The sequence below is a fragment of the Staurois parvus genome, unplaced genomic scaffold (genome assembly GCF_062004578.1).
Source record: "Staurois parvus isolate SC_StPar_1 unplaced genomic scaffold, SC_StPar_1.0 ptg000365l, whole genome shotgun sequence".
In the NCBI taxonomy this organism is placed as follows: Eukaryota; Metazoa; Chordata; class Amphibia; order Anura; family Ranidae; genus Staurois; species Staurois parvus.
Genome location: NW_028318161.1, coordinates 5,247,499 through 5,274,445, shown reverse-complemented (window position 1 = coordinate 5,274,445; position 26,947 = coordinate 5,247,499). Strand labels below are relative to the sequence as shown.

The 26,947-nt window shown below is 42.8% G+C and overlaps 1 protein-coding gene across 3 annotated transcripts in view; it reads left to right on the top strand.

The window, feature by feature from the left end:
- The window catches only part of GARNL3 (GTPase activating Rap/RanGAP domain like 3), a 312,374-nt gene that overhangs the window by 255,352 nt on the left and 30,075 nt on the right, over positions 1-26,947 (top strand). For all 3 annotated transcript variants that reach the window (XM_089685234.1, XM_089685233.1, XM_089685232.1), the window contains 4 exons: positions 11,625-11,741; positions 11,964-12,115; positions 25,487-25,645; positions 26,207-26,273. In XM_089685234.1, the coding sequence (XP_089541360.1) occupies positions 11,625-11,741; positions 11,964-12,115; positions 25,487-25,645; positions 26,207-26,273 (495 nt within the window). The remainder of the gene's footprint in view (positions 1-11,624; positions 11,742-11,963; positions 12,116-25,486; positions 25,646-26,206; positions 26,274-26,947) is intronic.

The following is a 26,947-nucleotide window of genomic DNA, read 5'->3' as shown; positions in this document are numbered from 1 at the left end:
ACAAGCACGAAAATTTTTCTTGTACGATACCAGATTGTACGATTTTTCTTTAATAAGTACAGTTTTTGTCTGAAAATACAATACAAGTACATTACATCACTTCCGAATTTTCTTTGTCTTACATGAATTTTCATAACCTCTTCACTTTCGACTAGCATGCAAAAACAAAACGGACTATCATTCATCCGATATTCTCATCATGTGTACGGGGCTTTACCCACACCTTTCAAAAATGGAAAAATAAAATGTTTGTATTCCCCATAAAATACTTTTCTTGGAGTCAATTGAGGGACACAGGAAGTGTTTAACCTTTGAAGTTACACTGCTACCTACAAAAGAAATAGATGCTCTGTTAGTCAGCACTTTACTCTCTACAGGAGGTTGTCTAATTATCCTACAATACATTGCTGTAGGGGAAATACTGAGGCCAGCCCCTTGGAGAACACCCAAGGTATAGATGAGAGACCAAAGCACAAGGCCACAAGCAATGTTGAAGCCTCATAGAAAAACATAGGAAAGCTGATGCTGGAAAAATGGGGGCATGCAAGTACACATTCTTGATGTCCACAGAAAATGCAAAGTATCCCTGGTTCAGGGAGGTGAGGGAAAACCTTGTGGATTCTCTCAATAATCTCTGGACTGGAATGAGGATATTTAGAGTTTTGATATTAAGTTTGGCCAGATCCCGCCTTTGGACATGGGAATGGTGGATAGGTCAGAAAAAAATCCTCAAAACGGTGTCAGTGACACCTAAGTTCAGAAGACCTGAGATGGTTTGAAGGAGACCTTCTAACGTGCACTGACACAGAAGGGATGGAAGTGGGAAATCTGGGAGAAGGCAGGAGTGTAAACTCCAGTTAGAAGCCCTCAGAACCAATTTCCTGAATCATAGATTTGCAAGCAACTGTAAAAAGTTAATAAATTCCCCTTCCTGGCTGGCAGAACACGATTACTGCTATTGGTTATAGCTGTCGCGGTGATCACATGTAAAGAATCTGACAGGCTGGTTGTATTGCAGTTGATTGATGGATCGACTTGAGTACAACCAGCCTGCCCATAGATGGAATGAGTCTGGGCCGGTCCCTGCTGAACTGGCCCAGATTTAATCCATCTATTGCCTGCTTACGGGTTAGGACAGAAAAACTAATCTCCCAAGAGGCTAGATGTATTACAGTACCAAGTACAGTGAGAAGGTCCTCAACATGGCACTGGTTAATACTGTATCCTCTTAATACTTAATGGTAATTATGGATAAGGAACTCTACTAACATCTCGGAAACAACAAGGTGAAGCGTGTGTTGAGATTGCTAGAGTCAACACCTGGGATGGTACTTCTGTTTGAGAACAAACTCACACATTAGATCCAAAGCAACATTGAAAATCGTGAAAAGGAGGCATTTCCACATGCACACTCCCTATCTCCCCTTTAAGAGTTGCGTCATCTAGTGTAGCTAGGGAAGAAGGTAGGGGGTTATAAATGGTAACATATCTGTTGTAAAACCTTTAGCAGAAAATAAAGATGAGAGCTCCCTCATGTGTTCAACTTGCAAAAGTAATAAAGTAGTAGGCCTCATGCACAGAGGGCATTTGCTCAGCTTTCCTAAATGCCTTTCCTCTGGACAGCAGCATTTTGGAAAAAAAAGCTTGACGTGTGTAAACACGTAGACACTTTAGGCACTTTTAGGCATGTCAAATGCTTGGGCGTTTAATTAATTTCTTTGTCCAGAATATTAATCTATTCTGGCCATTAACACTCCAGCGCTAAACGCACGTTTAACCTTGTTTACACGCGTATAGGTGCTTCAAGTGGACACACTGGCAAAGGCTTTTTTTTTCTTCTTTTAAACGGCATGCATTTAAACCGCTCCAAACACCTTTGTGTGCAAGGACACATAGGCTAACATGGAGGAGCGTTTAGAGGCCCCAGATGCCTCTAAACGCACTGTTTTTAACACTCAGTGTGCATGAGGCCTTAAGCAACCTGGACAGCTACAATTACTACTGTAGCAGATACCACATACATATCCCCACTACTTAACCACTTGCTGCCCAGTCACTGTGACCGGGCGGTAGCTACATGCTCAGCAACGCAAATAAATATTGCCGGCTTGCTCTCGGGTTTGGGGCACGGTTGGACACTGCGATTTTGTCAGCAGGTGTCAGCCAATGATTTATGGCTGAGACCTGCTGATCGGCTGTGTTCAATCACACAGGACTCTGTACACAGAGCAGCAAACTGGCTGTTTCTCCTCCCTGCAAAACAGCAAGAAAAAACAGCCAGATCTCTTAGTAAAAGCAGCACATATTACACACATTGCAGTTTTTAGGCACACAGTTAACCCTTTGATTGCCCCTTAATGTTAACCCCTTCACAGCCAGTGTCATTAGTGCAGTGACAGTGTACAGTATTGGCACTGATCACTGTATTAGTGTCACTATTGATGTCAGTTTGTGTACCTCCCAGCGCAGGGGAGGACATCTGTGGACGCCCTCGCATAACAGGAAAATCTTGTTGTAGACATCTTTTGGTTATAGCGTGGTACTAAAGTGGTTCATGTGTGAAACCAAGAAAGTATCAGAAAGAAGAAACAGCTCTTTTTGTATAACTTAAGGCAAAACTTTTTTTCTTTTTCAATTTCAGATACAGTGTAGAAGGTTTAGAATCCCTGTCTGTTTTTATTGCTGTCTGTGCCCTTGTTATGGAGATTCGCCTTCTCTAATAGGGGGGAAATGTTCAAATGGGGACACTAGTTCTGGTTACCTGGGGATTCTCTTAGTTTGCAGGTATTTCCTCTCACTTCCTGTGTGGCTATGAGACAGGAAATAAAGGGAAATCTCCAAAATGGGACACAAATGGTGAAAAAAAAATCTGATAGGGGTTATAACCCTCCCTTCCAACCGCTCTATCCAAAATTAAAAAATACTTTTTGCCTATAGTTCTACATAATCATAGTAAATATGGATTATTACATCTGTTACAAAATCTATTTTCTTTGTCAATTGAGAGACACAGAAAGTCTTTCACCTTAGGTTTCTACAGCTGCCTACAGGAAAATGGTACACAGTCAAACAAAAAACTATGTCTAGGATAACCCTTCCTATTATGAACATGCTTCACCTTTTGCTAGATCTGCTGTGTTAAAGGCTAATTTATTTGTCAGCATCTTATTTTTCTGTGATTTTTAAACTTAAGACTTGGTGCTAGAGCCTTGTCTCCTTGATTCCTATCTGATGTGGCCAGCCTCAGCTTTGTCCTAGCTTTTGGAGAGCTGCATCCAGGCCCTGCTGGACTGGAGGTTGCTGGAATAGTGACCTTGGGGAACTGGCTTCTGCATAAAGTGTTTTCCAAATTCCATTCTGATAAAAATGAGCTGTTGAGCTGTTTACAGGTCCAGAGCCGTTGGTATTACCTTAGCACTTGCCCCTGTCTTTTGAAGACCCATTTAATAGTTGTGAGCTACCTCGCTTACGTGGGTCACTGGACACCCTTAAAATTTCCGATTCCTTGCTGGTTTCCACTGTGAAAGGGGTTAATGCTATGGGAATAAGCACTGACATAATCGTTTGTGTGTAGTGGTGTGCACATAGATGTTTTGCACACTTCAAACATACAGCGTCAAGGGGCTGCTGCCTCACGGAACTCTGATCTTTAGCCCATTCTAGCTGCCTGTCTACAGTGACTTTAGTCTTAGGCTTGATTGAGTACTGTCACTTTGGCTGGAACATTTCCTGGACAGGGCTATAGATATTTTTTTTTTTTCTGGGGGGGGGGTTTAAGCTCACAGCTGAGCTGCATTTTTACCGCTCCCTGCTGGAAGCCACTTCTCCTCTTCTCCCTCCCATGGCTTCCAGCTACTTTATTGAAAGCCATTCAGGAGATCGCTGCTTGTCACCGCCACCCCTCCCACACACCCCTAGTCCTGGCACTGCTTGTTGACCCCACCTTATTTCCACTCACGGGTGAGTGGAAATTTTGAGGGCTGCAGGGATGGTTGACAACTCTCTTCTGGGGAAAGGGGGGGTCAGACCTCCCCCCCCCTGACCCCCCCCCCCCTTATCTACGCCCCTGGTCCTGGACACAACAAGGGGGAAAGTCCTACTCTATCAGTTGCTCCCAGCTCTTATTCTACTATTGGCACTGAGGCTGCTTGTAGCACTCCTACTGTTGGTAATGAAGTTTGCAGACTGGTATCCTGTTGCTTTCTGCTTCTAGAGTATTTGTTGTCATCAGAGCTCTCTTTAGCTCCTTCAGTTGTGACTGGTTTCTATATCCCTACAGAAGTTTTACTATGGTCATGCAATACTTATAGCCCAAAGCACCCAGTTTTTTGCTGACTGCAGGGGCACACATGCAGTTATGCCTCAGCACTTTCCCCTGTCTCTGAAGACTCACCTTGTAAGTAGGCTGGTCAGGCAGAGCACCAGAGGCTACCTCAGTATCTTAGAGAATGGTCTAGGTGGCTTCTGAGCCATTGGCTGCAAAGACATCTGATTCTGAATCACTTCAATCTTTCACCTACGAACTTGCCCCTTAGAAGTTGCAGTCTATTGTTATCATTCCCAAATTAAAATAGATCGCTTTGGTTCTTAACCATGCGGCGTGCACCAGTGGCATACCTAGCACATCTGGCACCAAGAACTGGTAATTTTTTTTGACACTGACCCAAAAAAAAACTGGTTCTAAAAAATAAGCACGCCATGGCAAACTGTGGGTGTGGTCAAGCTGTATTAACAGTGGGAGGGGCTTAAAGGGGCATAATTGAATAACACCTATGCCTATTCCCCCTATGCTCAGCACACACATATTTCACAGCACACTCATTTTAATAAAATGAAACTGTTTCTTCATATATGCTTTTCTACACCTACCTTAATGAAGAATATAATGTTCATAGAGTGCAGCAGTTATGATTATGAAATGTAAAACACAGTGAGGTGAATTTATCAAAACTGGAGCAGCTGTGCATGGCAACCAATCAGCTTCTATCTTCAGCTTGAAGCTACTTCTGCAGCTAAAGGGCATTGCGGTTGGAGGGGAGGGATTGCCATAAAAGTGCTGCCACCCTTCAACCACTAGTATGAATAAGCTCTTAGTGTCTATAGTTAGGGGTCAGGAGTGTGACTACTTTAAAGAGTGCAACCAAAATTATCCCCGCTTCCCAGCCCATACCCCCCCCCCCCCACAATACAGCTCTCCCCTAACATCCTTAAATCCCCCCTCACAAGCACAAACCCCTCAGTTCAGACTCCCTCCCCAGCACAGACTGATCCCCCAACACAAACCCCTCAACACGGACCAACCTCTCCAGCACAAACCCCTCCCAGCACAGATGATCCTACCTCCAACACAAACCCTTCAGTGCAGATAAACTCCCTTTCCCCAGCACGGACCCCCCTCAGCACAGACCACCCCCTCCCCGAGCCCAAACTGAATCCCCAGCACAGACCTCTCAGCACAGACCAACCCCCCCCCCCCCCCAGTACAGACCACCCTTCCCTCAGCACAGACCCCTCAGTACAAACAAACCCTCTCTTCTCAGCACAAACTCCTCATCCTCAGTAAAGACACCCCCACCCCAGCACAGACCAATTCCCCCCACCCCAGCAAAAAAACCCTCAGTACACACCAACTCCGCTGCCCAGCACGGACCCCTCAGTACAGACTGACCCTACTAACATTCCACAGTCCTCCTTCCCCGCAGCACAGATCCCTCAGTACAGACTCATTCTCCTAACATTCCTACATCCCCAATAAAGTCCCCTTAGTACAGATACTCCTCCACTCCCCCCTCCCCCATACAATCCCCTCAGTACAGACTAACCCCCTTCTCCCAACAACAAAACCCTCAGTATAGATCTATTCAGAACAAACGTTTCTCTGCAGACCACCCCCCATCATAGACCCCTCAGTACTGATGGATTCCCCCCACAAACCCCTCAATACAGACTCCCCCAGCACAAATCCCTCATAGACTGACCCCACCTAGCACACGCTCACCCCAAGTACAAACACCTCATGATAGGCCTCCACAGCACAAACCCCTCAGCACAGATTGATCCCCCAACACACAGACTGACCCTCCCAGCAAAAACCCCTCAGTACAGACCCCACGAGCACAGGCTAACTCCCCTAGAACAGATCCCCCAAACCTCACATAAACACCTAAACCACCCCCTCCCAGTTCAAACCCCTTTCAGCATAAACTGACCCCTCAGCACAGAACCCCTAGTACAGGTGGACCCCCCTCCAGCAGGGAAAGCTCATTACAGACTGCCCCCTGCAAAAACCCCACAGTACAGATCCCCACCCCCTCGACATAGACTGACTTTACCCAGCACAAACCCCTCAGCACAGACTCAAACTCCTTCCCCCACCACAGACCAAACCCCTAGCACAGATCCCTCTCTGCAAAACCAGAGCTTTCTCAGTACAGATCCCCTTCAGCACAAGCCCCTAAGTACAGACTCTCCCCTCCCCTCATCACAGACTTCCCTTCCCCCAGCACAGATCCCTCAGTACAGACTAACCCCCCAGCACAGATTGACCCCATCCCATCACAGACCCCTCAGTACAGAAGAAGAATGTAAATGAAAAAGTCCAAAAATTTTGAAAAAAAAAGTGTTTTTCTTATAACATTTTGCAAATAAATAATATTTCATCATAAATCTTGGCCAAAATTTATTCTGTTATCTTTTTAGTAAAAAAAAAAAACCTAAATTAGTTTATAACCAAAAATTATAATTTTAAAAAAAGTTTTTTTTTATTTTTTTTTAATTTTTTTTTATATTATTGTTTTTTTTTTACATACTGTCACCCTAACAGTACAGTGTCACTATGGTGACACTGTACTACTTGTGGGGGGTGATGAAGATTTTTTTTTTCTTTTTTTTACACTGATTGCTTTTACACCCATAAAGGCTGTAAAAGCAATCATTTCTCCTTCTCTCTGGCTGCGTTCTTGCAGCCATTGAGAACTACCGTGTGAGCTGTGATTGGTCACAGCTTGTCAAATGGTACAAGGTTGCTGTGAATAGCCTTGTACCATGTGACCTCTGTGATCATTCACAGATTTCACACGTAGTAAGCAATGATGTCAGAAGTGAATGTGATCACTGGTTGGCCAATCAGTGATCACATGATCGGGACCTCGCACAGAGGTCCCGTATGACGATCGGTGTTCCACTGTGTCCGGCCACCCGATCCTGCACTGCCACCGTCCGGCCATTTATGTACAACGGCCGGACGGGAGGTGGTTAAGCTCTTAAGACCGTAAAGGCTTTTTCATTGCACCCGCTTTTCTAAATGTTTCTCTGTGGAGATTGGAAACACCCTGATAAACTGTTCCTCCTAAGAACTTATTGGCTTTGAACCCAACCAATAAGTGGTTACATAGTTAGGCTGGCTGAAAAAAAGACAAAAGTCCTGTCCAGTTCAGCCATTAAAAAAAAAAAAAAAGTTATAATCCTACACCCACAGTTGATCTAGAGGAAGGCAAAAAAACCAGCAGAGCATGATGCAATTTGCTCCTGCAGTGGAAAAAATTCCTTTCTGATCCCCCGAGGCAATCGGATATTCCCTGGATCAACTTTACCTATAAATGTTAGTATCCAGTTATACTCTGTGTATCTAAGAAACAATCCAGGCCTTTTTTGAAGCAATCCACTGAGCTGGCCAGAACCAGCTCTTGAGGGAGTCTATTCCACATTTTTACAGCTCTCACTGTGAAGAAACCTTTCCATGTTTGGAGATTAAATTTCTTTTCCTCCAGATGTAAAGAGTGCCCCCTTGTCCTCTGTGATGACCTCAGAGTGAATAGCTCTACACCGAGTTCACTATATGAACCACTGATGTATTCATACATGTTGATCATATCCCCCCTTAATCTCCTCTTCTCCAGAGAGAATAAATTCAGTTCCTCTAATCTTTCCTCATAGCTGAGCTCCTCCATGCCTCTTATTAGTTTGGTTGCCCTTCTCTGTACTTTCTCCAGTTCCCCAATGTTCTTTTTGTGAATTGGTGCCCAAAACTGAACTGCATGTTCCAGATGAGGTATTACTAATGATTTGTACAGGGGTAATATGATATCTCTCTCTGGAGTCTATACCTCTTTTAATACAAGAGATGATTTTGCTCGCTTTAGAAACCTCAGCTTGGCATTGCATTCCATTATTAAGCTTGTGATCTACCAGAACTCCCAGATCCTTCTCCACCATTGATTCCCCCAGTTGTACTCCCCCTAGTATGTATGATGCATGCATATTCTTAGCCCCCAAGTGCATAACCTTACATTTATCAACATTAATCCTCATTTGCTACATGGTTGCCCAATTAAACAGTGCATTGAGGTCGGCTTGTAAATTGAAGACATCCTGTAAGGACGTTATTCCACTGCACAGTTTGGTGTCATCTGCAAAGACTGAAATGGGATTTTTAATCCCAAACCCTATATAGTTTATAAATATATTAAAAAGTAAGGGTCCCATTAAAACTCAACTACTACTCTAACGGAAACAAAGCAGGGAATTACCTAGCAAATAAAATGAAATCCCTGCATACTAGACCTAAATTACCGTATCTTATCAACCCAAAAGATAAAACTAAAATCACTAATCCTCAAGAAATAGCAAATTCATTTGCTGGTTACTACAATTCGCTTTATAACCTAAATCAAGACAAATCCACTCTCCAACCATCTATGGTAAACCATACAAGCATTTTTATCACAAATTCGCTTGCCCACTCTTTCGGAAACTAAGTATCTTAAACTCCCCTATCACAATAAATGAAATAAACAGAACAATAGAAAAACTACCCAGTGGCAAAAGTCCGGGACCAGATGGATTTTCCAGCGAATACTATAAAATGTTAAAATAATAATAAATATTTTTTCTGCCTCATTACCTTCCGAAATGCTACAAGCGTTAATTGTAACAATCCCCAAATCAGGTAGAGATCCAGATAACCCACAAAATTTCAGGTCTATTTCTTTATTAAATACTGATATTAAGAACAACGTTAAAACTATAGCTATTATATATACTCCCAGATTTGATCAAGCCTGATCAGTTAGGATTTACTAATGGTAGACAAACATCTGACGCAACCTGGAGACTAATCAACATAATTCATTACGCAGACTTACATAAAATTCCCTCCTTATTACTTGCTCTTGACGCCAAAAGGCTTTTGATAGGATACACTGGACATACATGTTCCAAGTACTGCATAAATTTGGATTTTCAGGAACAATTTTTAATGCTATTTCAGCACTTTACTCAAATCCTTCTGCCCAAGTCTATGTATCTAACATGCTATCCAAACCATTCCTAATTATGAATGGTACCAGACAAGGATGCCCATTGTCACCACTAATTTTTAACCTATCAATTGAACCTCTTGCTAAAACTATAAGAAACAATCCAGATATACACGGCTTCTATATAGGTAAAAACCACCACAAAATAACGCTCTTTGCGGATGACATCATTTTAATGCTAACTAATCACTCTACTTCTTTAGCAGCAATTCAACAAATTCTCAGTAATATTTCATATTCTAAAATAAATGCATCCAAATCTGATATCTTAAATCTAAGTGTAGATCACATTCTAAAAATGCACCTCCAAAACAAATTTCCCTACATCTGGGAAAATGAAGCCATTCCTTATTTTGGAATATTGTTGACAAACAAAACCTCTGACCTAAGAGCTCTCCATTATTATAAATGAATTCCAAAAATTCTAACCCACCTTAATCAAATGGCTAAACATGAACTATCCTGGTCTGGCAGACTGACCGCATTTAAAATGTTCATATTGTCACAGATTTTATATCTATTTAGATCAATTCCAATCCCAATTAAATCTTCATATCTAACAACAAACTAAAAAACACACAACAAACACATCTAAAAACTACAATCTATGCTTAAAAAATATAATATATTAATCAAACACAAAAAAATAGGAGGAATGGGATTTGCTGACATTAGGGACTATCACAAAGCATCATCATTAGACCAACTTAAACATTGGTTCATTTGGCACAGAGGACCAGCTAATTCATGGAATGGTGGCTCAGGAATCAGGGAACTTCTTAATTCCTGTTTTTTGGAAGATCCCCACAACAGATGCAAGCCTGCCAGTCTGGAAGGGTCCTGTGTACCCTTTTAGCACAGAGGACTTGTTTGTCAAAGGAGTCCCATCTCTGAATCAACAACTTGGAACTGCGGGAAATTTGGCTGACTCTGTAGCACTGGACTATCCTACTGAAAGGGAATGTGATCCAGATTCAGCCAGAAAAAGCCATGGCAGTGAATGCTCTGGTGGCTCCATTGGATTGGTACATGCCTTCCCTCCTGTGATACTTCTTCCTCATCTGCTTTGCAGGCTGGAGATGAAAGGATTCTGGCGATCCTCTTTGTTCTGGACTGACCCCAATGGATGTGTTTTGCCAACTTGGTAAGACTCCTTGTGGATGCTTTGTGGGCTGTACCAGATTGTCAGGATCTTTGCCTCAAGGGTCAATTTACCATCTTGCTGGAAGGTCACTGACTTTAATGGCATGGCTGTTGAAGCCCAAATTTTGAGAGACGGGCATCTCTGAACCTATGATTTTTATTATGCTAAAGGGTAGGAATGCTGCTTCCCATAAGGTCTGTCATCAGACGTGGAAGGCATATTTCACCTTGTGTAAATCTTCCACCCTACTTGTTTATCCATAGAATGAATCCTTTCCTTCCTCTAGCTGGGTCTGAACAAGTGCTTGGCTCTCAGCATTTTCAAGGGACAGATTTTTGCTCTTTCTGTCTTGTTTCAGAGACCTTTGGTTTCTCACTTGGATAAGGCTGTACACTATACACTTGATAGAGTGAGACATAAGAGTAGTCAGGTCCAAGCAGAGGTCATGGGCAATCAGCAGGCAAGAGAGTAGTCAAGATAATCAACAGGTATCAACACAAAGGATAGCTGGAGATAAGACACAACACTATCCACTTTAAAATTTAGTCAGAGGACATGTCCAGTGTTGTTTTAGAGAACTCAGAAATCCTGGCAGAGATTTTGCAAGTACCTTAACAGCCTTTCAGGCAGCTCTTTGAGTCCCTAGTTCTCTGTTGTTTTCTTCTGTTTGCTAGCATTTTGTTTGCTGTGTTGTCTGCTCCTCAGTTTGGCTTTCAGACACCCCTAAGGTGAAAGGCTTCTTGTGTCCCTCAGTGTGTCCCTCAATGGGTGGGAAAGAAAATAGAATTTTTATATTCTCAATAAAATCCTTTTATTGGAATTAATTGAGGGACGCAGATCTCACCTCTCATTTTTTATGGTCATGCTCTCTGTACTGCTTTGCTACAAAACTAAGGCATGCTTATAGTAGGAGGGGATATCCTGGGCTGGCCTACATACTTGTTTATGCCAGTGTACAATCTCCCTGTAGATGGCAGTATAATCCAAAGGGGAAAGACTTCCTGTGTCCCTCAATGGACTCCAGAAAAGGATTTTACAGTGAGTACAAAAATGGCCTGATTATTAGAGGTTTGTCTGTTCTTATATGACGGTTTGAAACTTGGATACATATCTGCATCTCACAGATTTTCAGTTGTTTCTGCTTTGTTTTTTTCTCCTACTAGGAAAGGATGCACGACTCTATGTGTTTCGTCTTAGTGCCATAAGGAAAGGACTAGAAGACAAACAAATCCCCAGAAACAAGTATGAATGCCGGGAAAACAAACTAGAGAAAACAAAAGGTAAATCAACAGAGGTCTGTGTTTCCCTCTATACAGTCTCCACATTCTTCAAATAGAGAGATTTGTATGTATCCAATCTGCAGTCTTTCACATTACTGATTGCAGAAGCATGCTGCAGTGTGAAAGTTTATGCAGATGCTGTTTGTAATTTATCCAGTGATGACGCAAATTACATCCTTTACTGACCTTTACCATTTCTAATACAAGTCTGTTCTTACACAGGATGTCATCTGTATGCCATTAACACACATCACAGCCAGGAGCTCAGAATTGTAGCGGCCATCAGGAATAAACTGCTGCTCATCACCCGGAAAAACAATCCCTTTGGCAGTAGTGGAGGATATTCACCAGTGGAAGAATTTCAGTACATTCGGGTAAAGAGATTGCAAATAAAGTCTGTCATTTATCAGTGTAATCGGCATAACAGACTGGGGTGGATAGGTAATCACAGCCACCCCATGCTCTTTAATATTATTTGGACAGTGTTTGTGTATCAGTGATGCTGTCACGGTATTTGTCTATCAGATCTGGGGTTATGGTGTTTTTCATTTCTCATCAGTGCCAGTGGCGGTCATGGTGTCATGGTGTCTATCTGTTAGGGCTGGTGTCATGGTGTCTGTCACTTCACCTCAGTAGTGTGTACACTTTTTGTCATGTGTACTTGCCTCAATCCAAGTACCTAGTGTGATTCCTTTTTGATTTCTCCTTCCCTGCTATTTGCCTGAGTAATTTCTAATTTTGCCACCTGAAATCCCAGGAGATGCTCACCTTTCCCAGCACACAGTATATGATTGACAGCCTCAGCTATGCATGTTTCCCTATGAGACTTTGTAGAGGAAGTAGTGTATCCATTCCCTCAACTCAGATTTCAGAATACACCCAGATTCCTTGTATTTTGAACTACTGTAGAGGCAAGTTGGCTGCAGATTAACAAGTACAACATATTTGGGAGAATTTGTATCATCTTTGTGTATCACCTGAGGTTACTTACTTCAGTGGGTATATGTAAGGTTTATACAACCATTTTAATCATGCAGTACAGGACAATATTTATACAACCTGGGTAATAGTCATGTACCTTCAGGTGATTGGACACTGGAAGCATTTTAGAGTATATATCCCCTGAGCATCACTTCTATAACCCTACCTTACTCCAAGAGTCCTCGGTTTTGTCCTTGTTCTGGTGATGAACCTCTTCTCCTTCACAGGAAAAAAACACTCTTGGCCTAACTAGTTTTATTATTTTTTCTTTATTATTTTTATTCTGACTCTTCAATTAAGCCGACTCTTCACTTTGTTCTAATGTCTAGCATCTTGGACAGGTAAGACAGGGTCATCCCATATCTCTGACTGTTACTGTTAAAATGGGGCTCCTGTATGGTTGGTTTATATTCACCTCACTTTGTAACATTTCTAAACTTGGTGCTAAAATTCAGCCACTCAGCTCAATCTCAGGGATGATCAGGTGTTGCATCACACCACTGGTTGCATACATTAATACCACTTCAGCCTACAGCTCTTAGGCCACGAGAATTTGTTATAGGATGATCTACACCTTGGTTACCATATAGTCCTTACAGACCTTCTTACCCTATACTCTGCACCTATTTTGTGTGTACCACAAAGGTTAACACCCTCATTTGTACCTATGGTGGAGAGTGGAGACAAAGGAACCAATGCAAAATCACAGGCAAACATTCCCTTTTTCAAAGTCCCACACAACACTCAACCTATTTCTGACACATATCCTGTGCCCTATTTGACTAAAGCAAACTTCTCTGCATCTATGTCACATTTCCTCAGACACAGCCTTCTCTGTCTAGGCACCTGGACATAGTTTGAGATAAAAGCTCTCTTTAATCTAGCTGACCCAGCCCTGCCACTAACTCTTGCTGCGATTTCAGTATGTCAAACTGCAGCTGACTGAATAACCAACATGACCCTGTATCTCAGGTTTGTTTTGTTACACAGCAATTACAGCAATTGCCTTCTGCTCTACTTTTCTGTGTAGATGACCTAGAACATCTAGTCAAAGACAAATTTCCAGAATGGCACTAATCTTCATTCACATGCACAGAATCTTCTGGCTAAAAGGTTGGACAGCTAAAGCTGCCTGCAAAAGTCTTCTCACACATATGCTTTTCCAAGGAAGACATTAGTTTGGGGAGTCCCTTGACCAATTAATTGAAGAGGTCACAGGTGGGAAGGTTTTACTTTCATAGTGGTAGGTCCCAAATCCACCCTCTTCAGGGAAGATCCTGTCTAATTTAAACACAAACACCTGTCTTTTCTAATCAGGCTTCAACAGGCCACTAAACCATTCCCAAAACCCTCTTCACAATGAAGAGGTACCCTTACTTCTAAAAGTGAGTGGACATTTGTTACAGTTTGCCTCTCTCTGGGTCACAGACTCTTTAAAATTAACAAAGAACTGCCAAAGGACAGTTAGGTACAAAAAGCCTTGAACTACCTCTTGTCCCAGGAAGTTTTTGTGCCAGTACTGCCACGAGATAGGTTCAAAGAATTGTACAAAAACTTGTTCACAGTACCAAAGTCCTATGGTGGTATTTGTCCTCTTCCGGGCTTAATATTCCTAAAACAATTCCTTCAAATTCGAAAAATTTACATGGAATCTGCAAAGTAGGTCCAGCCAAGCAAGGAATTTCCTATCTTAGTGAATCACCACCTCTGCCCTAACAGCGGGGATGTCTTTCCTTTCCTATCACTTGAAAGTATTCACAACAGGCACAAGTGTCTCAGACCGTGGAGGAGTCAGTAACAGATAATTTCACTGTGTAGCAACTCACTTTGCTGCAATGTCTGCAGTCCACATCCTATGGGTGGACAGCTACAAAGTGGATTATCTCAATCGTCACCTGAATCAAGGGGATTAGGCTTGTCATCCAGAAGTCTTCAATCTAATATGCCAAAAATGGGGGATTCTGGATGTGGATATCTTAGTCTCCAGATTCAACAACAAACTACCTTTATTTGTTGCCAGAGCGAATGATCCTCTAGCTCTAGTCTCAGGTGCCTTCATAATCACCTGGTCTCAGTTCAGGCTAATTTACACCCTCCCTCCTGTGCAAATACAACCTCGTCTGCTCAAGAAAATAGAGCAAGGAGGAAAACCGCGATTCTGCTGGATTTCTAGAGGGCTCCTTAAATTCACCAGTTTCTCTGTTCACTCCCTCCTCCAAGTAATTCTCAACATGTATTAACCACTTTGGATGAATGTGGATGAGGGCGCACTCCCTCATGCACTCTCCAAATTGGTCCTATCTCCCAAGAACTTCTCCCTACCATACCTCACAAAATGGGAGGCAGACCTGGAGAGGATCATTACAGAATCACAAAAAACAATTTGGTCCGATTTTCCTGAAATTTCCTCTTTGCACAAGACTCCAAGAAAATAACTTCAAGATCTTGGCACGTTGGTACAGAACCCCTTCAGTCTTGCACAGGTTCTTTCCAACTATCTCAGGCAGATACCGGTGGTGCCAGGAGGAGAGGGGAACACTCTTACACGTGTTCCGGTCCTGTCCTAAGTTCGCACATTATTGGAAAGAGGTCCATCGAATAGTGCAAAAATTCACAGATTATGCGGTTTTCCTTTTATATTTTACCAATATACTGTCCAAAATCTACAAACAATCAGTTTTGCGTCATCTTTTGAATGCTGCCAAGACCTGTATCTCTTTGAGATGGAGAGATCTGCAGCCCCCATCCAATGGGCTATGGCTGCACAAAGTAGAGGAATTAAACCAAATGGAAGACCTTGTGCTGTCACACCAATATAAACATGAGGTCTACTCCAAAACTTGGACTCTGTGGAACATGTTCATATATTCAGAGGGAAGGAAGTTTCTTCTTGTGGTGAGCTCCACTGGCGGGTAATTATATATATGGGCAGCACAGTGGCTAAATGGTTAGCTCTTCCACCTGACAGTACTAGGATTGTCGGTTTAAATCCCAACCATGGCACCACCTTCCTGGAGTTTGCATTTTCTCCCTATGCCTGCGTGTGTTTCCTCCGGGTACTCCGATTTCCTCCAACACTCCAAAGACATGTTGTAGGTTAATTGGATCTAAATTGGCCTTAGTATGTGTATGTATGAATGTGAATTAGGGACTTTAGATTGTACACCTCTTGAGGATTAGGGACTGAAGTGAATGTATAAGTAAAGCGCTGCGTAAATTTACAGCGCTACAGTGCCTTGAAAAAGTATTCATACCCCTTAAAATTTTCCACATTTTGTCATGTTACAACCAAAAACGTAAACTAATTTTATTGGGATTTTATGTGATAGACCAACACAAAGTGGCACATAATTGTGAAGTGGAAGGAAAATGATAAATGGCTTTCAAAATTTTTTACAAATATTTGAAAAGTGAGGCTTGCATTTGTATTCAGCCCCCTTTAATCTGATACCCCTAACTAAAATCTAGTGGAACCAATTGCCTTCAGAAGTTACCTAATTAGTAAATAGAGTGCACTTGTATGTAATTTAATCTATAAATACAGTTGTTCTGTGAAGCCCTCAGAGGTTTGTTAGAGAACATTAGTGAACTAACAGCATTATGAAGGCCAAGGAACACACCAGACAGGTTAGGGATAAAGTTGTGGAGTTTATAGCAGGGTTAGGTTATAGAAAAAATATTCCAAGCTATGAACATCTCAGGGAACATCTCTGGTGTGAACATTGGATGCTGGCTCCCAAGAATTATTTTCAGGTCCATATCCCTTCCATTTAATCAGATATTGGAGTTGATTCCTTCTCTTTCTGCAATCAATGATTGTTTCCACCTCATATTCTCTTTCGCCATTGATGATAATAGATTCAAGTGGCTTTGATTTCCGGTCTGGAAAAGGATTAGGTACTGAGGGTTTGAACAATGATACATGAAATACCTGATGTATGTTCGGTGTTTCAGGCAAAGTGAGTTTGTACGATACGTTTTTTATCCTCTTCTTTACTGGGAAAGGTCCCAAGAATTTGGGGTCGATTTTCCTTGAGGCACATGTCAATCTTAAATTTGTTGTAGACAGCCATACCTCTTCACCAGTCTCTAGGATCAGGCCCCCCTTCTTTTCTTATCAAAAAATGTTTTATTATCTTGTTGGGCCTTCAGGATTGCCTAGTAGTTTGTTGTTCCGTTGCAGGAAACCAAAGGTATTCTGTTCTGCTGGGATCGATGATTCAGGCAATGTGTTGGATAAGAATGACGGATGGAATCCTTAGTTTGAGAAGAATGGAGATTGCTTTGTAGCTGAGTGCTTAGAATTGTTATAGGCAAATTTGGCCAAAGGCCACAATGTCACCCAGTCATCCTGAGAAAATGATGTAAAACAACAGATATATTGTTCCAGTGTCTGGTTTGTTCTTTCTGTTTGTCCATTAGTCTGGGAATGATAGGCAGATGAAAATGATAGTTCTAGTCTTAGTTCTATTCTTAGTTTCTCACACAGTGCTCTCCAAAATCTTGAGGTGAACTGCACTCCTCGATCGGAGACAATATTTCTCAGAACTCTTAATATTTCTTTAATAAAACTTTGAGCCGTCTCTGTTGCAGAGGGTACTCCTTTCATAGGAACGAAGTGGGCCATCTTTGAGAAGCGATCCACCACAACGAAGATGGCCGAACAACCCTCAGATGGTGGTAATTCCAAAATGAAATCCATGGAAATCATCTTCCAGGGTTGATTGGGGACTGGTAAGGGCCTCAGTAGTCCCCATGTTTTGCTCCTATTGCTCTTGTTTCGTATGCATGTAGGACATGAGTTTTCGTATGCCTTACAGTCCTTTTCCCATTCAGGCCACCAGAAGTGGCATTGTATTAGGTCTAGAGTCTTGTGGACTCCAAAGTGTCCTGCCAGGGGATGTTCATGACATAGCCAGAAGATCTCCAGCCGTACACTTTCTGGTTCAAAAATCTTGTCTCCTGACCACAATAAGCCTTCTTCAGCCAATAGGGTTACTCCTGGAGGTGAGGGAGCCCCCATTGATGCTTCCTGGACTTGTGTCAACAGTTCTGTTTGTAGGAGACAGAAGTTTCCTGCTGACAGCACCGTGTCAGGAATGGGGAGATTCTTAGGATCGTTGAACATCCGGGACAAGGCATAGAATTTAACATTCTTGGATCCTGGCCTGTAGGTAATATGAAAAGTGAAACATGAGAAGAAGAGTTCCCACCTTGCTTGCCGGGGATTGAAAGGCTTCGCCGTCTTCAGGTATTCTAGGTTCTTGTAATCTTTATAGATTAGGATGGGGTGTGCTGCTCCTTCCAAGAGATACCACTCCTCCAAAGCCGATTTGATTTCCAGCAGTTCCCTATCTCCCACATCATAATTCCTCTCTGGGGGAGACAGTTTGCGGGAAAAGAATGCTATCGGGTGTAGCAGAGGTTTTAGGCCCTGCCGCTGTGATAGGACTGCTCCCACTGCATTTTCTGATGCATCAACCTCCACCACAAAGGGGAGTGTTGGATCTGGATGACTCAGGATGGGTGCTGAGGTGAATAATTCCTTTAGGGAGTTGAAAGCTGTTTGTGCTTTGCTTGTCCAATGGAATCCGATGCCCTGCTTGGTTAACTGGTTAATAGGAGCTATGATGGCTGAGAATCCCTTGATGAATCTCCTATAGAAATTTGCGAATCCAATGAAACGTTGTACTCCCTTTTTGTCTGCTGGTGCAGGCCACTCCAAGATGGCAGAAACCTTCTGAGGATTCATCTTAAACCCCTCCGTGGAAATGATTAATCCAAGGAATTGGATGCTTTGGCATTTGAATTCGCACTTCTCGGGCTTGACGTAAAGACCATGAAGTCTTAGGCGGCTGAGGACTCTCTGTACGTGGTCTCAGTGGAGTTCAAGGGAAGCAGAGAAAATTAAAATGTCATCAAGGTACACTATAAAGAAAATGTCTAGGCAGTCTCTGAAAATCACTCTCCGTGGATTAAGCACGGTGTTATAATACATTTAGGAAGATTATTTTGGGGTGTTGGACTTTTCACACTAATATTCTAAGGATTGTTTCACTGTGGAATTTTGCATATGTTGAATTTATGGTGTTTGGACTTTTTTGCACAGTATATGGATTTTCTTATATATTTTTAACGCATTCCGATTTTGATTTTAGTCTCTGAAAATGTCATTTACAAAATGCTGGAACATTGCTGGGGCATTGCATAGGCCAAAGGACATTACTAGGTATTCGAAATGCCCAAATCTGGTGCAAAAGACAGTCTTCCATTCATCCCCTTCTCGGATACGTACCAGGTTATAAGCTCCCCTTAGATCCAGCTTGGTGAACAGGGTTGCAGATCTCAGCCTCTGAAATAGTTCTGGAACCAGGTGTAAGGGGTATCAGTTCTTGTTGTGATATTGTTTAGCTCACGGTAGTCCACACAGGACTACAAAGAAGATGCCAGCTCCCGCCGGGGAGGTAGATGGGCGGATAAACCCCTTTCTCAGGCTGTCGTCGAGGTACTCCTTTAGTGCTCCTAATTCCCGCTCTGACAAATGGAAAATCCGACCGAAGGGACTTCCAGCCCCATGCAGTAACTCGATTGGGCGGTCGTATGGTCTGTGTGGTGGCAAGGAGTCGGCACCACGTTTACTAAAAACATCCAGGAAACTATGCTAGGCCACTTGGACTATTTGGTATACCTCAGATTCTGTGTCAATACATAGGAGGGGTCTGGATGGAGCCAAGGGTTGGGGCAGTCAGTGCTCATGACAGTAGGTGGACAGGAACTTTACTTCACCAGATACCCAATTGATGTTAGGGTTATGTGCCTGTAACCAGGGAATTCCCAGGATAACGGGAAATATTGTGGAGGCAATGGCATCTAGACATAATAGTTCCTTGTGGCCCAAGGATGGTATCGTGACCGGTAGGGGAATTGTTTCCTGGGTAACTGCTCCAGATTTGATGTTGGATCCTACAGCCAGGAATACGATAAGTTTCTGCTCTTTAGCTCGTAACAGTATCTGGTGTCGCTGGGCGAAGTTTACATCGATAAAACAGCTGCAAGCTCCGGAATCAAGGATAGCGGACACTGGAAGAGCTCTTTCCGAAAGCTGAAAGGAGATAGGAATGGAAATGTGAGCATGGTTGATGGGAGTGGGAGGTGGACTGGCAGGTAAGTCATTTGGTAGCTTACGCATTTTGGCGGGGCAGTTCCGCACATAGTGCCCGGCTTCTCCGCAATAGAGGCATAAATTGTTCTGGCGTCGACGCTGGCGTTCTGCAGGTGTCAGGTTCGTAATAGACCTATTTGCATGGGTTCAGGTTCCTCCACAGAAGGTGTAGCAGAGCTGGTAGGCACCATGTTGGTTGACGGTGGAGCCCTAGGTAGCATCCATATGGGGCAACTTAGGCCAGTGGATCTCTCTAATCTACGTTCCCTAAGACGTCGGTCAATTTGTATAGAGAGAGTGATGAGCTACTCCAGAGTATCAGGTACTCCTACGTGGGCCAGTTCATCCTTGAGGGATTCAGCAAGGCCTAGACGGAACTGTTAACGTAGGGCAGCATCATTCCAATGGGTATCGGTGCTCCAGCACCTAAATTCTGTGACGTAATCCTCTACTGCCTTGCGGCCCTGCTGGAGTACATGAAGAGCAGCCTCTGCTGATGCGGCTCGCTGGGGGTCATCATACAGTTGAGCCATGGAACCAAAAAAGATGTTTAAGGAGGCTAACTTGGCATCCACCTTTTCCAGCAAGTGATGGGCCCATGCCTGTGGTTCTCCCTGGAGCAGAGAAATCACAACTCCCATCTTAGTTGCTTCAAGGCTAGAGGTCCGGGGTTGTAAAGCAAAATAAAGCTCACATGCGTTGCAGAACGCCCGGAACTTTCTGCGATCTCCAGAGAATCTTTCTGGTGTAGGGACCCTTGGCTCGGGAGGTAACATCATCACTGCAGGAGGAACTATGTTTCCTGGGGTAGCAGCGGGAGCAGGAGCTGCTACCGGCCTATCAGACAATGCAGGTGCAGGTAAGGTCTGAAGGCGGTTCTCCAGCCGGGTGTATCCTTCTTGAAGATCCTTGACAGCCTGTGTTAGTGCCGAGATGTGATGACAAATCTCATCTAGAGGAGAGGCCCCTTTCTCATGCTCTGACATGGCCTTCTGGTACTGTAAGGTACCTGGTGGTGGAGCCTGGTGTGGAGAGGGGGCGTCCTCCTACCACTCCCGTTCGGGTCCCCTGATAGGGTAGACAGGAAGTAACGAGCTGGGAGTGGCACGAGTGCCTGACGGGTCTGCGGTGACAGCTGGCAGGTGAAGACCCGGAATACCAGGATACAGGTAGCAGGATGCAGGTGAGCAGGTGTAGCTGAGATGCAGATGACCATGTCAGCTGGTAGCCAAGGATAGTCACAGGCAGTGTAGAATAGTCAGGCAGGCCGGGTCATTATCGATCGGACAGATCAGGTACAGAGGAGTAGGCAAGCAGATAGTCAAAGGAGAGCCAGGTCAGTGCAGGTGGAGTTCAATCGTCGTCAGTCAAGCAAGTGGATCACAGGAGTCGGGATACAGGAAACAGGAAGTAGTAGACCAGAAGGCACCATTCTGTTTGTAGCAGGGGTTGAAATAGCCCACCTGTGCACGTCAGCACGTGCACGTGTTCACAGCTGCGACATTCTTCATCCCTGACAAATGGATACTAAATCTAATTGCAAGAGCTTACATTCTCAGCGAATAATGTCCTTCTGTGCTTTTACATGCCCATTACACCACTTCAGTGGGAGTTTCCTGGGCATTTCGGCACCAAGCATCTGTAACCTAGTTGTGCTGCCATGAATTTCTGTTCATAACTTTACTTTAAATTTTACAAGGTTGACATCTGGTTTTCTGCTAATGTAGGCCAAAAGTTTTTTAAAAAAGCTCTCTGAAGTCTGGTCTTCTGACCCTTGTTTGCACAGTTCTGTTTGCCTCATTGTTGCCCACCTTTCCTGTTCACTGCTTGGAGATTTCCAGTGGTGTATGGATATTTTGCCTGTGCCCTATACAGTAAGTCCCTGACTTACGAACGAGTTCCATTCCGGGAGAATGTTCATAAACTGGATTCGTTCGTAAGTACGATAAAGCGATCCTTATACACCTTTGACACAAATATACAATGTAAAGCATAAAAAAACAAACGCCCACAAAAATACTGTAAATAAACTATTTTTACTTTTGAAGTTTCCTTAAAAAGGTGGTACAGTATAGTACAACTGTAAATAAACTATTTTTGCTTTTACAGTTACTGTACCTTAAAATGGTACAGTACAACTGTAAATAAATGGGAGTATCCTCCTGCGCTCTATATATATAAAAATCCCCTATAATATCCCTATAATGATAGCTGCTATCACTCAACTAAACCATTAAGTGATCAAAGTGTTAACATAAAATAGTGAAGCGCTATATATTTATTACCAATAAAATACTGAAGTACCTATTATAACTAACTACTAGTGCTCTGTGAAAAAAAGCTTATATACATATATACATTAGTGCATTTTGCACAATCTTAAAGTAAAATAGTGTTGACAACAAACTCATATATATATTTATGCATCAGTGCTTATTTACACAATCTTAAAGTGAAACAGTGATCGCAACAATGCCATGTGCAAAATGTAATATTCGATCAAATTATGTTATCGTATAATGTGAATCACACAAATATAAGAACACCATCAGTGAATAATCAAAAATAAAGAATAATAAAGCATTCATGCAAGTGAAACTTCGGGGACAAAGTGATCTTCACTTCTAGTGCACAAATCCTCAAATGGCAGCAATGCCTGCTTACCTCCCCACACTGACCCACACAGGGCCAAAAGGCTATTACTCTCCTCTGTATCAGATCCTCATACGTAGATAGCTTATCCAGGGATCACAGGAAAATAGGAGACTTCTCTATTTCACTCCACCTCCACTCAATGTTATATAAGACACAAGAGAAATCCTTCCATAGTGCAATAACAATAAGGACAACATGAGAAACAAAAATTGCACTCACATATCTTTCTTTTTGTATCAGCTTTCCACCCCATCCCATGGGTGTATTGCATGAACCTGGGGGACACCAATATGGCCGCTGCGTCCGGACGTGCAACACCACGTGACCGGAAATGACGTTACGTCGGTACGCCATATCCGGTTCCAAGTAACGTCATTTCCGGTCACGTGGTGACGCACGTTCGGACGCACTATTTTATGTTAACACAACTGTAAATAAACTTTTTTTGCTTTTACAGTTACCTAAAATGGTGGTACAGTACAATACAATACCACAACTGGCATATAGTGGAAGAGAGTTACTAACTGGAGGAGGGAGGGTAGGTGGGGAGAGGGTGGAGCTGAAGGATCATCAGCAATAGGAGATGGGGGGCAAGGTGGAATTTGGCCCACACCTGATATTGGCAGAGCTGAAGGATCATCAGCAATAGGAGATGGAGGACAAGATGGAATTTCACTCACACCTGATGTTGATGACACTGTTTTTTTGATGGATTCAATTCTGTCTACCCTCTGGAAAAAATGATCCAGTAATGTCTGAGTAGTAGGTCTTTTTTTCTCATCATAGATGACTCTGTAGCACTGGATGGCATTCTGAACGGCTGCTGCAACCTTTGTGTATCATTCTACGTTGGGGTCCTGTGCCTCAAAAACTAACAGTGCCTCTTCAAGTAAAGAAAATCCCCTTGCCATTTCCTGTGTTGTGAATCTCTTTGGTTCTTTAGTTACATCTTCCGCTTTGCTCTCTTCGTCTTTTCGCTGGGCCTCTAATTCCATTAGGTCCTCATTAGTAAGCTAATCATGTTGCACAGCAAGGAGTTCAATGAAGTTGTCTTCTTGCAGATCTAGCTCCAGCTTCGTGCTAAGGATCACTAAGTTGTTGAAGACCTCTTTGAACTCCTTACCCATCTTCTCAAGTCCATGAACTTCATGAACAAACTGCGGGCAAAGGTTCTTCCAAACCCCATTCATGATGACAGCCGGAACCTCAGGCCAAGCAAACTTGATGTTTTTTATGACCTTGTAGATGTTATAGACCTTCCAAAATTGTTGCAAGGTTGTTCTGGTTTCATCAATAGCCTTCACTGCCTGATGAAAAGCGTGACGTAAATATTATTTCATGAAAGTCGCAATAACTCCTTGGTCCATAGGTTGGATGAACACCACAGTATTTGGTAGCAGATGCACTACTTTGACGTTGGGATGAAAGTCATCCATGAATTAGTGGTGACCTGGTGCATTGTCAAGCAGCAAAAGAATGTTGAATGGCATATCTTTCTCTAAACAATATTTCTCTATCTCTGGGATAAAGTGGTGGAAAAACCAGTCCTTGAAAATGGCCTGTGTAACCCAGACTTTGAAGTTATTCTTCCACACAACAGGTAGCGAGCCCTTGGCTATGTTTTTGAGGGCTTTTGGGTTCTCTGAATGGTAAACTAAGAGAGACTTTAATTTCATATCACCGGAAGCATTGCCACCAAACAACAGAGTAAGTCTGTCCTTTGCTGCTTTGAAGCCTGGCATCACCTTTTCCTCTTTACTGATGTAACTTCGTTCTGGCATCCTCTTCCAGTACAGTCCTGTCTCATCGATGTTAAAAACCTGTTAGAGAAATTATTGATGAAGGTGTTTATTTTCCCCAAGTGTTGCTGGAAATTCTTGGGCAGCTATGGTATCTGCACTCGCAGCCTCACCACTTACTTTTACGTTGTGATGGTTGGCTCTAGCCTTGAATCTGTTAAACCATCCATGGCTGGTAGTAAAAGATGCACACTGTTCACCTAATTTTTTCTTCAAGACTTCAAACAGACTTTTAGCTTTTTCTTGAATAAGCATTAAGCGGAGTGAGACTCCACGCTGATGCTGATCCTGCATCCACACATTGAGAAGTTTCTCCATCTCCTCTATCACTTTACCATGCTTTTTGGATATTATTGTTGACTTCATATGCACAGCAGACTTCAAATGTTCCATGATCTTGGCCTTGTTCTTTAGAATTGTGCCAATGGTTGAACGATTCATGTTATGAGAACGAGTGATGTCTACCATCTTTTCGCCTCGGTCCAATTTCTCAATTATTTTCAATTTGTTTCCGTGGTTATTGCTTTGCACTTCCTAGCAGTCCCCTCCACATCACCACTGCTTTTCCTCTTGCTTCCAGACATCCTGGGCTCTGTACAGTTCATTATCGCACTGTACTGTACAGTAATCACACATCAGCACAGCTGTGACAATGTCTGGCAGACACGTAAGCTACTTCTGGCGTTTTGTTCGCATCTATGAATGTTCGTAATGCGAGATACATCTGTATCTGTGAAAGTTCGCAACTCAAATGTTCGTAAGTCAGAGACTTACTGTACTGTATGAATAGGATAGGAAGAATTTTGACTTACCTGTAAATTCCTTATCTTGGCATACAATACAGAACACAGGACATCCTCCCTTCCATCTCTGGCTTTACTCTTCATTGTTTGCTATAAAACTGAGGACTCATGGAGTACAGTCATTTTTTATAGGGAAAGTGTCCTCTAAAGCTTTGACAGTGTCCAGTCATTTGAAGGTACATTCCTTTAACCTATGGTGTATGAAAATTCTGCCTGTGTCCTGTACTATACTTCAATATACTGTATATATGGAATTAACAGGTAATTCAAGATACCTCTTTTTCTACACAGTGCTGGCATCATTACATGTGTGTACTGTATTCATTTTGGGTGTTTGTCTTGCAGGAGATATGTCTCTCTGACCCTCCTGTAGTGATGACTTTAGTTGATGGTCCAACTGGTGACAATGACAATATGATCTGTGTGGCGTATCGACACCAGTTTGATCTGGTAAATGAAAGTACTGGGGAATCGTGCCGACTGCATCATGTTGATGCGAGTAGGGTAAGTTACCCAGCTTGTGTTATACTGTATAGGTGAAAAGCACCTTAGATACATGGAGGGGGTATACTGTATGCACCTTGCATATATGGAGGGGGTATATGCCCCTTGGACACGTGGAGGGTTAAGTGGTGAATTTGCTTCTCGGTTATTTGGAGATTGGGGGAAAAGAATTGCTTCTCAGATACATAGTAACGTAAGAATGAATTCCCTACTGGGTATACGCAGTGCCAAACTTATTATAACAGTGTCTAAGCAGTAACTTTAGGTGAATTTGCCTAATTAGCAACGAATATTACGGAAAAGCCTGTCGTCATTATTTAATACCAACTGGGCACTGGGAAGCCACCCTTGTCTTATGTGGATAGAAAGGTCATGGAATGACTGAACACATGGATATATTTTTCTCTGGCATGCATGAATGTGTGACAATGCAACCAGTCAGATTTCATGGCCAGGTCAATATATGTACAGTTCTATGTCAGTTTTTTTCTTTTCATTAAAGCAAGATATATGGAAAACCCATCCAAAATGTCCAGCTAGTCTTCCACATTATCATTCCAGGTTCATTTTGTTGCAGCAATTGATGTATATGAAGATGGAGAAGCCGGACTACTGCTCTGCTACAACTGTGAGTGATTGGGGGCAATTAATAGAGGTGTTCTGTGATTGGGGGCAATGTATAGAGCTGAGCTGTTAAGGATGAAGATTCATAGAGGTGTTCTGTGACTAGATACAGTTTATGTTAGGGTTAAGACTTTCAGTTGAGCAATTCAGATTTTTTAGACAAGCTTTAGAGCTGGAGTGGAGCTGAAATTAGAAAATGTTACATATGAATTTATCATCCTACTATTTTCATATATGAGAATACCTCAAAAAATGCCTCCCCTCATTTGCATTGATGGGAACTCTTTGGATTTAGACTCCGGCTCATTTAAAACATTACAGAGTCTTCGGGCACTCTATACTCGATTGTAATGGGGAACTGGAAATTTCTTTCCAGTTCCAGTACTGAATGGATGACTGAAATAGTGACATCAGTTACATCTCCAGTCAGATGGGCTGGAGTGGCGAGTCAGGGTTGAAGAGGAGTGGATTGCTGAGAGTAGAAGGGTACCATCCTCTGTCCTCCTCCAGCACCTCCCCCTGGCCACATCCTCAGTAGGTGTTGGGGAGGCATATTGTTGCCTGTGTATTGTAACTAATGCCTGTCTGTTGCCAATGTAGCCCAAGCCATTTGCCTAACAATTGACCGCACTTCGAAGACCATTTTACTATAATACCCTACAGACCAGTCAAAACACA